Source organism: Ranitomeya variabilis, chromosome 2 (genome assembly GCF_051348905.1).
Source record: "Ranitomeya variabilis isolate aRanVar5 chromosome 2, aRanVar5.hap1, whole genome shotgun sequence".
Classification (NCBI taxonomy): domain Eukaryota; kingdom Metazoa; phylum Chordata; class Amphibia; order Anura; family Dendrobatidae; genus Ranitomeya; species Ranitomeya variabilis.
In genome coordinates, this window is record NC_135233.1 from 236078093 (window position 1) to 236092706 (window position 14614).

The following is a 14614-nucleotide window of genomic DNA, read 5'->3' on the forward strand; positions in this document are numbered from 1 at the left end:
CTGCACAACTGACTGCAACCCTTACACCTAACTGGCAGAAGCGCATTATCACAACCATAAAGCAGAGGACCTGCAGCCCCACCCGTTTAATAAGGCTTGCGTGGCAATCCTAATTATCGAATAGTCTTCCATTTTACATTGATGACACCTTGAAGATTTGATAGACTTGTGATTGACAAAAAGTGCACATAGGACATAAACCAAATCACATGCAATTGAATAGCCTTAGATGACAACACCCCTGCCGCTGCTGCTCCGCTGGGTGAATAGACCAACATCTATGTACCAAAGGGAGCGATGCGAGTGTGCTGTGCCAAGGATGCTGATGAATAAGGTAGATTGTACTTTATTCCCAGCGGACCTCTTTCTCAGGTGGTTCCCACATCGCTCTTCTTGGTACCTTGGGGATTTGATCTGTTGGTCATACATAAAGGAACTTCCTGACTCTTCTAGTATTTAACATGAAGTTTTCTTTATCAGAGGGTAATTTCTATTTCCAGCATTCTGGCAGCGTTATAGGAGCTGGATTGTCTTTTCCCTCACTTCACAGTATGCTCTGCACATGCTATTGTCCAATGGCTTGGGTGCCCTGAACTGAAGGCCGGCCTTTCCTTTACACCTGTATACATTGTGGCCAATGAGCAGGAGGAAAAACTGAACTCCGCCCTCACTTCCTGCATGGAAAGCCACACCCCCACTTCCTGTGCAGCATCAAAGTCCCACCCCATTTCCTGTGCAGCTTCAAAGCCCCACCCCCACTTCCTCTATTCCAAGTCTTTCTGCTATTAGAGACAGATTTCACTTGACAACAGGCAGTGGACAGCAAGTCAGACAGCAGGAGAGACACCTAGTAGTGGAATTTGAGAAAGATTTTATAGGGGTAATACAACATGTAAGGAATCTGCATATTGTCTATTTATCACACTAGAAAGTCTGACCGTAGAGGAACCATTTAACAGAAAACACTAAATTTTATTTTTTGTCTTTTAGATGTAAAGTGTTCTTATATTATCCATGTAGTTATTTCCAGGGAGCCGAGCAGCTGAGCGACGTTGGACATTTCTATTTGCAGTCAATATATATTTGCTGGTAAATCATTAGATGGCGGAGAACAGATGTGACCAGACCCATCGGACGGTGATACCACGATGACGTCACATTGCCCCCTGGCGCCAGCGCAATCTACTCTATACATTGAAGGAGGCAGGAAAATGGGAACTTGATGCCCACCAGCCTCCCCCTGTACGCCTAGGCCACCAGTCTGGGCCGGAGGAGCCAAGCTCGTTGGGTAATACATGGATTGGCATTACCCCAAGAGGACGGATTTCTCCACGCCATCCTCCACCTGCAGGTACTCCAGCTGTGATGGGAAATACTGGCTCCGGTAGCGAGGGCTGTTCCTCACATACTCCAGATAATCGGGGGCTCCAGGACAAGTCACGTTATCGGCCAGGAGAACAGAGCCGGCTTTTAACAATTCGCATTCCTGAGGAAGAAAATGGAAGGTTACGACATTGGTGACGACGCCATGCCAGGAGCAGGTGAGCAAGAAGGTACAACACGCAGATGGCGGAGCAGGCAAGCAAAAGTAAGGCTGCAGCAAGCCTCCAATGATGCAGGACGTATGGGGCAATCAGAGCACGCAGGAGCCAAATCAGAGGTAGATGCTTTAGTTTCACTGCAAAGTTTACTTTTTTTTTTATCCCTAGTGCATCACATGAAGATACAGAGAAAATGGCGTAAATCATCCTAGCGCCTCCCACCACCCCAGCAAGTGACAAGAGAACAATTTGGAAAAATGTGTGGTGTCATTTTTGTCTGGGATTTCCCACTTATATTGCCGCTGATCCTCAGGTGAATCAGACCCGTATTTGCAGGATGAAGAAGTGTCCTGCGGTTTGTGGGCGATTTTTATACAAAATTTGTAAAGTAAGTTCAGTGGTGTGGTGGTGGCCGGTCACACGGCGGCTAGGGGGTCCGAAGCAGAACGGTCCCACCTACTGCCGGGCGCTACCTTTCTCCCAGCATTCGCCATATATGCATGGCCATGGTCTGGAGGACTTGTATGGCTTGGTACCCAGCGGGGGGCAGCCATTTTACACAACAGATACCTGCCAGTAATTTGGGGTTAGTTGTGGTCGCAGCAGTGTAACGCTTTACATGGTATAGTGGACAGTGACTTTGGCATCTAACTGGTTAAACGGGGGCCTCATGTATCTCCCATTAGGCTACGACGCGCTTTCCGGAATCGGATAGGTTATTAAATGGCATCTGGAAACCCATAGGAGGGAGCAACGTCAGACCTTGGCTCTGGGTCAAGGCTGGTGTCAGCACCCGGGCAAGTGCCGGGGCCCTGAGCAGGCAGGGGGGCCAACTCGCCGTCGGGGACACTAGTGCTATGGGAACTTGGTGCCGGCCCCCGCGAGTGGACATTCCCCCCTCCGCTCCGGGCCCCGGCACTTGCGATACTTACCTCTCCCGGTTCCAGCGCTGCAGCGTCTTCCATCCTCTGACTGTGACGTTCAGGTCAGAGGGCGCGATGATGTCACCAGTGTGCGCCCTCTGCCTGAGCAGTCACAGCACAGAGAGCAGGAAGACGGTGAGGAGTCCAGAGCAGAGCAGCGACAAGCAACGAGAGGTGAGTATTTCATTTTTTTTTTATATATATATTTGGAGCAATATATGGAGACCATCAGAAGGGGCCCATATATGGAGAATTATATGGGGCTAATTCTATAGGGAGCTTCTTATGGGGCCAATTCTATATGGAGCAGTATATGGGGCCAATAATATATGAATCATCTTATGGGACTAATTATGTATGGAGCATTTTATATGGCCAATTATATATGGAGCATCTTATGGGACCAATTATTTTTGGAGCATTATATGGGGCCAATCATATACTGCAAGGAGCATTATATGGGACCCATTCTGTAAGGAGCATCATATGGGGCCCATTCTGTATGGAGCAATATATGGGACTCCGTATAGTGTATGGGGCCGATCATATACTGTATGGAGCATTATATGAGGGCTCATTCTGTATGGAGTACTGCGTGCTGCCTATTATACTGTATGGAGCAATATATGGGGCTCATTATTCTGTATAGAGGACTATGTGGTGCCAATTATACTGTATGAAGCACTATATGGGGCCATTATACTGTATGGGGGAATATATGGGGCTCATTCTGTTTGGAGTATAATGTGGGACTTATTATTCGGTATAGAGGACTATGTGGTGCCAATTATACTGTATGGAGCACTATATGGGGCCATTATAGTGTATGGGGCAATAAATGGGGCTCATTATTCTGTTTGGAGCAATATATGGGGCTCATTATTCTGTATAGAGGACTATACTGTCCGGTTTCTGAGCTAATGTAAAATGTACAATAGATATCACTCATGTAATGTAAGAAGTAAGTGAAATCTTTGGCATTGTACTATACCTATATTTCTCTGCCGTATCTGTGCATTATGAATTGTGGTATGTGTTATAGGGGCCCACCGGGACTCTTTCGCCCAGGGCCCATGAAAAATTGGAGCCAGTCCTGCTCCGGGTCCCCCAGATTTCTATGTGTACCCCTCATCTGGGTGCGATCCTTTAAACTATGCACCCGTGTGAGCACCTGTGATTCAGTGTTTTCATTCACTGACAGCAACAAAAGATCTTGAAATATGAAGAAGTAATAATTGTGCTGCGTTTCCTAAATGAAATGCGGAGCTAGTCACCAGCCCTGTGTGACTGGTGTTTCCGGGGGGTGGACACAGCCGTGCACTCACCTCCAGCAGTCTGGTGTCGGGGAGGTAGCTGACTTTCCAGTGGTCTATGAACACAAGGTCAAACTTGTCTATATCCAGTTTCTTTTTCAGTTGTGGAATCAGGACAGAGCTGGATCCCAGCAACAGCTCCACCTAGGGGAGAAAAAGTGTATCACCACACAAGTCCCAGGTCTATCTGGTCTTAGAAAAGCTGGGTAGAAAACAATAGAGCAAGAGAAAATTCCCAGACTCTTACAGCAGACTTGCCATTCAGGACTCTGGGAAAGCCATATAATTATTATAGTCGCCAGTAGAGCTCAATAATTGGATTGTAATCTGCTATACTCCGCTATCTACTTCTGAAACCCCACCGCCACCCCCAGGGCAGATGTGGCCCTGCACCCCTATCTTACACTCCTGCCTCAGATAAATGAGACACACCAATTACCCGCTCCAGATAACATTTCTTCGATAAGACTTGCATTTATTTATGGAAAAAAAAATAAAAAATTTGGGGCAAAAATTTAAAAAATGGAGCCATTTTTAACATTTTAATTTCTGTGCCCTTAAATCAGAGAGTCGTGTCACACAAAATAGTTAATAAATAACATTTACCACGTCTACTTTACACCAGCACCATTTTGGAAACATAATTTTGTTAGGAAGTTATAAGGGTTAAAAGTTGACCAGCAATTTCTCATTTTTCCAACAACATTTACAAAACCGTTTTTTTTGGGGACCACCTTACATTTGAAGTGACTGAGGGGTGTACATGACAGAAAATACCCAAAAGTGACACCATTCTAAAAACTGCACCCCGCAAGGTGAGCAAAACCACATTCAAGAACCCTTTAGGTGCTTCATGAGAACTAAAGCAATGTGGAAGGAAAAAAAATGTAACTTTTTTCACAAAAAAATTACTTTAGACCCAAACTTTTTTATTTTCACAAGGGTATCAGGAGAAATTGCACAACAAATTTTGTGGTCCATTTTCTCCTGAGTACACCGATTCCCCGTATGTGGGGGAAAGCCACTGCTTGGGCGCACGGCAGGGCTCAGAAGGGAGGGAGCACCGTTTGACTTCTTGAATACAAAATTGTCTGGAATCGAGATCAGACGCCATGTCGTGTTTGGAGACCCCCTGATGTAACTAAACAGTGGAAACCCCCCCAATTCTAACTCCAACCCTAACACAGCCCTAACAACCCTAACTGCAAAGAGTGGGAAAAAAAATTAAAAAAATTTAATTTTATTATTTATTTTCTAAATAAGGGGGTGAGGGGGGTTTGATTTACTATTTTTTATTTTGATCACTTTCATAGGGTCTATCACAGTGATCAAAATGAACCACTAGAAAAATAATGTTATTGTTGCCTGGTGCTGGCCGGCAGATCTCAGCCATTTTCTTCCAGGAAGATGACGCGGAGGGCCGGGGGACGGAGCAGGAGGATTTGGGGATGGTTGAGGTACGGGGGTGGAGGGCTCAGGGTACCCCATTTCTCTCTCCTCTGTTATGCTAGATCACATCAGAGGAGAGAGAAATGGATGAAAAATCAAGCTTTTTTTTTTGTTGTGATCGCCGTTATGCAGTGAATAACGGCGATCACATGACTGGGGTCGGTAAAAACTGACCCGAATCATGTTTTCCGGGGTCTCAGCTATCCCAGATAGCAGAGACCCCAGAGATTTTCCTACGCTGTAAATCATTCAGCTGGGGCAATAAAAACTAAATCTCCGAGCACTAAAAAATACTCGGAGGTCACCCGAGTGTGCTCGGGAAATCTTGAGTAACGAGTATATTCGCTCATCACTAGTCATTATCTAAAGAAAAGTCAGAATGGCTAATTAGCTTCTGGACTCCGGGAATGGAATCTGCTACAACGAGGCAGTGCAGCGTCACATGCTATGTACTGGAAAGCGATGGGTGTCTCTGCACTGGTGTACATGGTCTTATGGTGGAGTTAGATGGTGCACGTGATCCCGATGAATGGAGGCCATTCATAGACTCTAGCTAAACGAGTCTGACAGCTGTCTGGTTGCACAATGGTAACGAAAAACTATCTGTTCCGTTGGCTCATGTGGTTACAGTGAAAGAGACCCGCGCTTCTATAGAGTGAACAAAAAAAATGGTCAAATACTCAGAACATAAATGGAACATTGGTGTTAACCTGAAAGTGGCAGCAGTGCTGCTCGGCCTACAGTCACGGGACACCAAGGATGCGGCTCTTGTGCCGCGATGACAGCAACCATTACACAATGAGGCAGTGGCCCCTCAGTGGTCGGTACAATGTACAAATCACTGGTCCGTCCACTTCAGGTTCATCTTCCACCACTTCACACTAAACTTGGTTTAATAAAATATTTTGTAGTTGCAAATTATCACAATGGAAAAATGGTTTCCAGTATTTCAAGAAGTTCAGCACACTCAAAACGGAGGCTAAAATAAAGGCCGGAATGGTTATTGGCCCCGAAATCAAGAAACTAATGCACGATGACACATTCTGAACAGAACTGACCCCTCTGAAACTCACAGCCAGAACTTTCCTGTAAGCTGTGCTGAACTAGTAGACAACAAGCTGGTCATTGAAAATACATTCCTTACATTCCCATCATGACTTTTTTCCACCCAGTGCCGGTTCCAAAAAGAGATTTCAACAATGGAGAAGATATCAATGCTGCTGGAATCCCACAAAGATGGCAGACATGACCGATCACAAGAGTTAAAGCAGATGCCTGAAGCACTAACAGTACTGGGCCTTGCTCAAGTCAGACATTTAAACTGGAATTCGAGACTTTATGAAATGTTGCTATTCCATTTTCATATACTGTTTACTATGAAAAATTTGATATAATTCAGGTAAATGTTGGAGTAAAATCCGGCTTCTACAAAATGATTCAACGCTTTCCAAGTGCCTAATTCATTTGGGAAATGTATGTATTACAAAATTTCCTGTCGTGTTACAACAATTCTGACTTTGGATTTGGATCATGCACACTCGATTGGTTCTTGCCCGGTAGCAGATGAAAGATTATACTGTTCCAAGGCTCTGCTGTCACATCGATGAGATCCTTCTTCCCTTCTTAGGTTTGACTTCACTGGAGATCCGCGATGATAAACGCTCATTTACCTGACGCCTTTCATACAGGTCTGATCCCTGTGCAATGAAACTCGGCTGTATCCCCAAGAGTAAAGTTACTCTTCTACACAGGGCCGGTCTTCCCTGGCCAAGGCATAATGGGGACGGGCACGGATAATGGAGAGGGGGATAGCCGGATACTCTCATCGGAACCAAGCATTGACTTGTAAATTGTTGTCAGCTGCTTCGCTCCACGGCGAACATTAATTGTTATCAGGCCCCATGGGGGGGGGGGGGAGGTGGTGACGACAGTCCTGTTATCAGGCCCCATGGGGGAAGGGGGGGGGAGGTGGTGACGACAGTCCTGTTATCAGACCCCATGGGGGGGAAGGTGGTGACGACAGTCCAGTTATCAGACCCCAAGGGGGGAGGTGGTGACGACAGTCCTGTTATCAGACCCCAAGGGGGGAGGTGGTGACGACAGTCCTGTTATCAGGCCCCATGGGGGGGAAGGTGGTGACGACAGTCCTGTTATCAGGCCCCATGGGGGAGGAGGTGGTGGGGACAGTCCCGTTATCAGTCCCCATGGGGGGAAGTGGTGACAACAGTCCTGTTATCAGGCCCCATGGGGGAGGAGGTGGTGACAACAGTCCTGTTATCAGGTCCCATGGGGGGAGGTGGTGACGACAGTCCTGTTATCAGGTCCCATGGGGGGAGGTGGTGACGACAGTCCTGTTATCAGGTCCCATGGGGGGAGGTGGTGACGACAGTCCTGTTATCAGGTCCCATGGGGGGAGGTGGTGACGACAGTCCTGTTATCAGGCCCCATGGAGGGGGAGGTGGTGACGACAGTCCTGTTATCAGGCCCCATGGGGGGAGGTTGTGACGACAGTCCTGTTATCAAGCCCCATGGGGGGAAGGTGGTGACGACAGTCCTGTTATCAGGCCCCATGGGAGGGGGGAGGTAGTGACGACAGTCCTGTTATCAGGCCCCGTGGGAGAGGGGGGTTTGGTAGAGACGTTCTCTTTAGAGCCTCTGCAATAAAAGTGTACCCAGGTGGTAAAGCGCCAAACTTCATAAAATGCTATTTCCAATCTTGTGGGGGTATTATTTTGGATGCCCATGGTCAGTAACTGCTGACACTTATGGAGGCATTCATGGCTGGCGCTTTTATAGGGGCATTGTTTTGGGTGTGTCTTTTTTTATTCTTGGGAAGATTGTGCAATGTGGGCATTCGTGGTTGGCATTGTTTTGGGTGAAACTCCCATATGATACTGTTATGAAGGCATACATGTCGGGCACTATTATAGGTGTACGACTTGGGCGCCTATGGTCAGTATAGTAGTGACACTTGAGGCATTCATGGCTGGCATTCTTCATCTGGCCCCTATGTATATGGAGCACTGTTTTGGATGCCACTCCTATGATGATAATGTTATGGAGACATTTATGGCTGGCATATTATTGAGGGCAATTGTAGTTGGTCCTGAAATAGGAACCAAGGAGAAAGGTGGGACCTGTACAAAATGGTCTGACTTAATCCAAAATCCATCTCCTGTAACACCATTAAATCAATCCGGGCTGAACTCATTTGCTCCAACACACTCCCAAGCAATAACACCAGCTTGTAAATCCTACAGGGCTCGGGATCTCACCTTGCACGTCGGACCTGCTGGCCGCTTCTCTGCAGATTTATCCTGGGCAGAAAGCGAGGAAGAAATCAGGGGGGATTGAGGGCAACGAGAAAACAGCTGAAGTGGCAGCTGCAGACACTGTAGTGTGGTATAGAGAAGAGCCTCTTGGAGGCGCCACTTACGCTGCTGGCAAGTGGACTGCATGGCATTCTGCTCTGCCTGACAGCAAGAGGGAGGAGTGGGAGGTAATGGGACATCGGATATAGGGGGCAGCTACAGGTGGCAGGAATGGAAAAATTAGGTGCAGTGTATGACAGAAAAAAAAAAAAGACAGAAAGATGAATAAGACATGATGATATGGAAAGGCTGCTGCCCAATATCCTGGGTACAATGCCACCACTCCCCACCTGTGCATCCAGACCTGCATGCTGAAACAGCTCCTTAGCCACCTGGGCATAGTGAGAGTTCATTTCTATAGTAATAAGTCGTGCACCAGGGGGAAGCAGACGGGCAATCCTCATGGTTGAATATCCACAGTATGTGCCAAGCTCCAGTACGTAACGAGGGCGAGTCTCCAATACCACCGCATCAAGGATCTCACCTGGCAAAAGAATATGGAAAAGAGGGGACACGGAATGGTTTACAATTACTTTATCTGAGGAGTGATAACTGCAATGCCAGAGGAAATAGTACATTCTTATAGATTTCAAATTTATTTACCGTAAGTATTATTAATATATTTCAGAATATAGAACAAAGTTTCCATCAGTGTCACCCTCACTGAGGTACTTCCCCAATGTACAAGAATATAACTACTATAATACTGCCCCTATGTACAAGAATATTACAACTATAATACTGCCCCTATGTATAAGAATATAACTACTATAATACTGCCCCTTATGTACAAGAATATAACTACTATAATACTGCTCCCTATGTACAAGAATATAACTACTATAATACTGCCCTCTATGTACAAGAATATGACTACTATACTACTGCCCCATGTACAAGAATATAACTACTATAATACTGCCCACTATGTACAAGAATATAACTACTATACTACTGCCCACTATGTGCAAGAATACAAGTACTATAATACTGCCCCTATGTACAAGAATATAACTACTATACTACTGCCCCCTATGTACAAGAATATAACTACTATACTACTGCCCCGTATGTACAAGAATATAACTACTATACTACTGCCCCTATGTACAAGAATATAACTACCATAATACTGCCCCTATGTACAAGAATATAACTACTATACTACTGCCCCCTATGTACAAGAATATAACTACTATACTACTGCCCCGTATGTACAAGAATATAACTACTATACTACTGCCCCATGTACAAGAATATAACTACTATAATACTGCCCCTATGTACAAGAATATAACTACTATAATACTGTCCCCTATGTACAAGAATATAACTACTATAATACTGTCCCCTATGTACAAGAATATAACTACTATAATACTGTCCCCTATGTACAAGAATATAACTACTATAATACTGCCCCCTATGTACAAGAATATAACTACTATAATACTGCCCACTATGTACAAGAATATAACGACTATAATACTGCCCACTATGTACAAGAATATAACTACTATAATACTGCTCCTATGTACAAGAATATAACGACTATACTACTGCCCACTATGTACAAGAATATAACTACTATACTACTGCCCCTATGTACACAAATATAACTACTATAATACTCCCCCTATGTACAAGAATATAACTACTATAATACTGCCCCTATGTACACAAATATAACTACTATAATACTCCCCCTATGTACAAGAATATAACTACTATAATACTGTCCACTATGTTCAAGAATATAACTACTATACTACTGCCCCTATGTACAAGAATATAACTACTATAATACTGCCCCTATGTACACAAATATAACTACTATAATACTCCCCCTATGTACAAGAATATAACTACTATAATACTGTCCACTATGTTCAAGAATATAACTACTATACTACTGCCCCTATGTACAAGAATATAACTACTATAATACTGCCCCTATGTACACAAATATAACTACTATAATACTCCCCCTATGTACAAGAATATAACTACTATAATACTGTCCACTATGTTCAAGAATATAACTACTATACTACTGCTCCTATGTACAAGAATATAACTACTATAATACTGCCCCCTATGTACAAGAATATAACTACTATAATACTGCCCCTATGTACAAGAATATAACTACTATAATACTGCCCCCTATGTACACGAATATAACTACTATAATACTGCTCCTATGTACAAGAATATAACTACTATACTACTGCCCCTATGTACAAGAATATAACTACTATAATACTGCCGTCAGCGTTCAGGACAGGTAATTAAGAGGATAAAGTTACTTACCTTTCTTATCTCCAACATTCATGGCCCATTCCACCTTGGAGCAAAAGGAATCTATGGCAGAAATGACACTGAGGACATCTCCATACTTGGCACTGCGCTGTACATAGTGCAGGATCCGCATCGGCCGAGTGGTTCCAGATAGAAAGTCTCGTATTCGTTCCAGGTAGTTATCGTGCCACCAGAGCGCCCACTCACCATCGGTACGCACGCGCCAGACAACGATGAGGACGATGCACGCCAGCAGGGCCAGGAAAGTCAGGACCATAGTCACCATCACGTGACGAGTGTCAGGAACCAAGCACAGGACAAGACCCGAACCTGGATCAGGCACGAGAATCACACTGTCAGTATAGGTCTTATCTTATCTCTCCTGAACTGATATTTTGCTACAATGTATCAGCACTAGTGATGAGAAAATATACTCGTTACTCGAGATTTCTCGAGCATGCTCGGGGGTCCTCCGAGTATTTTTTTAGTGCTCGGAGATTGTTTTCATCGCCGCAGCTGAATGATTTACATCTGTTAGCCAGCATAAGTACATGTGGGGGTTGCCTGGTTGCTAGGGAATCCTTACATGTACTTATGCTGGCTAACAGATGTAAATCATTCAGCTGCAGAGCTATAAACTAAATCTCTGAGCACTAAAAAAATACTCGGAGGACCCCCGAGCGTGCCCGGGAAATCTCGAGTAAGGAGTATATTCGCTCATCACTGATCAGCACAAGTAAATCATATTAAAAGGATTTCCCAGACCAGACCACTGTAGCAAACCTCCAGATGGGAGAAATCTTCGGTAAAACAAGCAGAGGAATTGAATGGGAGTATATGATATAAGATTATATATACGGTACTGAACTTGTTCTTATTACACGGTATGGAATGTGGTGGGCTGTACCGCGACCACTGTGCAGCCGCAGCCATTTCCTATAGGAGGAGGGGTGACCTGACCGCAGAGGTTACAACATAGCCGGAAATCTTAGAATTTTTGCAAAACCTTCTCCCCATAAAGGAATCATTGTGATCAGGGGCCGCTGTGCCTCGCAGTATTCTTCTACCTCCATTGTCAGGGATTAGCCGCCATCCACAACAGGAGACTGAATGTTACAAACCGGGTTGAAAGGAACATCATAAGAAAAGGAAGAGGAGTATGGAGGAACGATGCAGACACGGGGGTCAGCTCCCAGCATAGGGACGTTACTATGGAGCACTACCTCTGCTTGCTGTCACTCCGCTCATGACACAGGACAGTCACTTACTGAGAAATGTGGATTTTCCTATCCGGTGAGTCTCCAGCCGATGTATATGATCTTACAGGAAGGAGGAGGAGAAGTCCAGATCTTCACTGCCCGCCTTCCCTCCACTCCACAGCAGCCACCTATAGGAAGGGAAATGTCAGAATTCATTCATCAGTGCCAGTAGGTTGGTGGCAGGAACTACAAGGCCCAGAATTCACTCTTTGGATTGTAGTTAGGAAATCAATTCCAAAATAAGTGATAATTATCTCATATCTACAATCCATAAGCTCCGATCCTAGTCTGGCATCTGAGCCCCGATGCTGATCTTAGGGGTAGAGCCATTCTTGTACAATGTGGGATTGACTGGAGAGGCCATTATCTCTACAGAATGCGGCAATCACTTCGCACACGGGTCAGCAACCTGCGGCACTCCGACTGTTGTCAAACTACAACTCCCAGCATGCCCTGATTCTCAGCAATTGGTGTGGGGCAGGTTTTAGACCCCTGACAGTGCATGTCACTACCCCACCTTCATCCAACTACAACTCCCAGCATGCCCTGATTCTCAGCAATTGGTGTGGGGCAGGTTTTAGACCCCTGACAGTGCATGTCACTACCCCACCTTCATCCAACTACAACTCCCAGCATGCCCTGATTCTCAGCAATTGGTGTGGGGCAGGTTTTGGACCCCTGACGGTGCATGTCACTACCCCACCTTCATCCAACTACAACTCCCAGCATGCCCTGATTCTCAGCAATTGGTGTGGGGCAGGTTTTAGACCCCTGACGGTGCATGTCACTACCCCACCTTCATCCAACTACAACTCCCAGCATGCCCTGATTCTCAGCAATTGGTGTGGGGCAGGTTTTAGACCCCTGACGGTGCTTGTCACTACCCCACCTTCATCCAACTGCAATCTCTCAATGTTATAGAACTACAACTCCCAGCATCCACTGACAGATTTCTGCCAGCATCTTATCTGTGCAGGATTCTTCTTACATCTGTAGTCCACGTGGACAGCGATCTGTGGCTTTTTTTTTTTTCATTGCAAAATGACAACTCTCACCAAACTTTGACTTGCTGAGAGTGATAGTTTTGCTAAATAAAATGAAAAATAGATTTTCTGAATTGGTGTCGATTCACCAGCGATCGCCATAGTGCGTTGTGTCCGACACGTGACTCCATCATCTGCTACAAATCATGGGAATTTCACCGCTGAATCGCTGCAGGTTTAACCCCTTGTATTGCAAAGAGTGAAACCCACAAACATGAAGTGGATTGTAAATCCGCAGCGCCGCTGTATTTCCGCTGCAGACTTTGCGTTTCCAGTATGTCAGAGCACTTCCCAGAACCAGTGACCAGATCCCACAAACCTTGTAGTCCTGCAGCAATTCCTCCACAGCTTCCTTCATCACCATGAAAGCTGAAGAGAGGCGCACAGCACGTTGTTCCCAGCAGCAGCCGGACGATGCCTCGTGTTCTGCAATAGTCAGGAGGGTCAGGGGCGGATTACACAGAAAGGCCAGGAGGAAGGAGACTCTGCAGACGCCACAATTCTGGACCATGAGATTTCTAATGAATGCAGACACGGCTATGTGCACACGTTGCAGATTTCCTGCGGATCTGCAGCGAATTTTCCCGCACAGATTCGCTGCAGATCCACAAGTGATTTACAGTACAACGTAAATCAATGGGAAAGAAAAATGCTGTGCTGATGGTGCGGAAAAATCTGCACGGAAAATGTAGATTAAAAAAAAAGGACCATGTCAATTCTTTTTGCGGATCTGCTACGTTTCTGAACCCATTCCATAATAGAAATCCACAGGGGTAAAAAAAAAAAAAAAAATACACAAATAAATCAGCAGCAAGCCAAATCCATAAAAAAAACACAAAAAACTGCAAAAAAAGCGCTGATTCTGACCTGCATTTTCTGCCAAGAAATGCAGGATCGGCGCAGAAAATTCCACAGTCAAATCCACTTGTGCACATAGCCTTAGAATAGACGATGAAAGAAGTATCTACAGTAAAAGCAGCAGCAGGATTACAGCTATTAAGGCCATGTGCACACGTTGCGGTTTTTACTGCGGATCCGCAGCGTTTTGCAGTTTTCCATGCGTTGTACAGTACCATGTTAACCTATGGAAAATAAAAACCACAGTGCACATGCGGAAAAAAACGCACTGAAACGCAGCGGTTTATTTTCCACAGCATGTCAATTGTTTGTGCGGATTCCGCAGCAGTTTTGCACCTGCTCCATATTAGAAAACCGCAGTAGAAACCACACAAAAACCGCGGTAAATCTGCAATAAATCCGCAGGAAAAACACAATGTTTTTGCCCTGCGGATTTATCAAAATCAGTGCGGAAAAAAACGCACAACAGTCCGCAGCGTGTGCACATACCCTAATAGGGAATAGCCTGATGCCCCTGCACCTGTATTATTCAGGACACACAGAGAGGGACTTAGGG

General features: G+C 45.2%; 1 protein-coding gene across 1 annotated transcript; it reads right to left on the reverse strand.

Moving 5' to 3' along the window:
• Nucleotides 1-854: 854 nt before the first annotated feature.
• On the reverse strand, nt 855-13754 carry LOC143805161 (catechol O-methyltransferase A-like). The gene is made up of 6 exons (XM_077284109.1): nt 13520-13754; nt 12167-12285; nt 10911-11228; nt 8888-9081; nt 3790-3921; nt 855-1486 (listed from the first exon to the last, which is right to left on the reverse strand). Exons 3-6 carry the CDS (start codon nt 11182-11184, stop codon nt 1307-1309), a joined length of 780 nt encoding a protein of 259 aa, XP_077140224.1. The 5' UTR covers nt 11185-11228; nt 12167-12285; nt 13520-13754; the 3' UTR covers nt 855-1306.
• Nucleotides 13755-14614: the final 860 nt, after the last annotated feature.

Coding starts and splice junctions, on each gene's coding strand:
- LOC143805161 (XM_077284109.1), bottom strand. CDS start 11,184: ATGGTGACTATGGTCCTGACTTTCCTGGCCCTGCTGGCGTGCATCGTC. Junction 9,082..10,910: donor GAATGTTGGAGATAAGAAAG/GTAAGTAACTTT, acceptor TTCTTTTGCCAG/GTGAGATCCTTGATGCGGTG. Junction 1,487..3,789: donor CCGACACCAGACTGCTGGAG/GTGAGTGCACGG, acceptor TTTCTTCCTCAG/GAATGCGAATTGTTAAAAGC.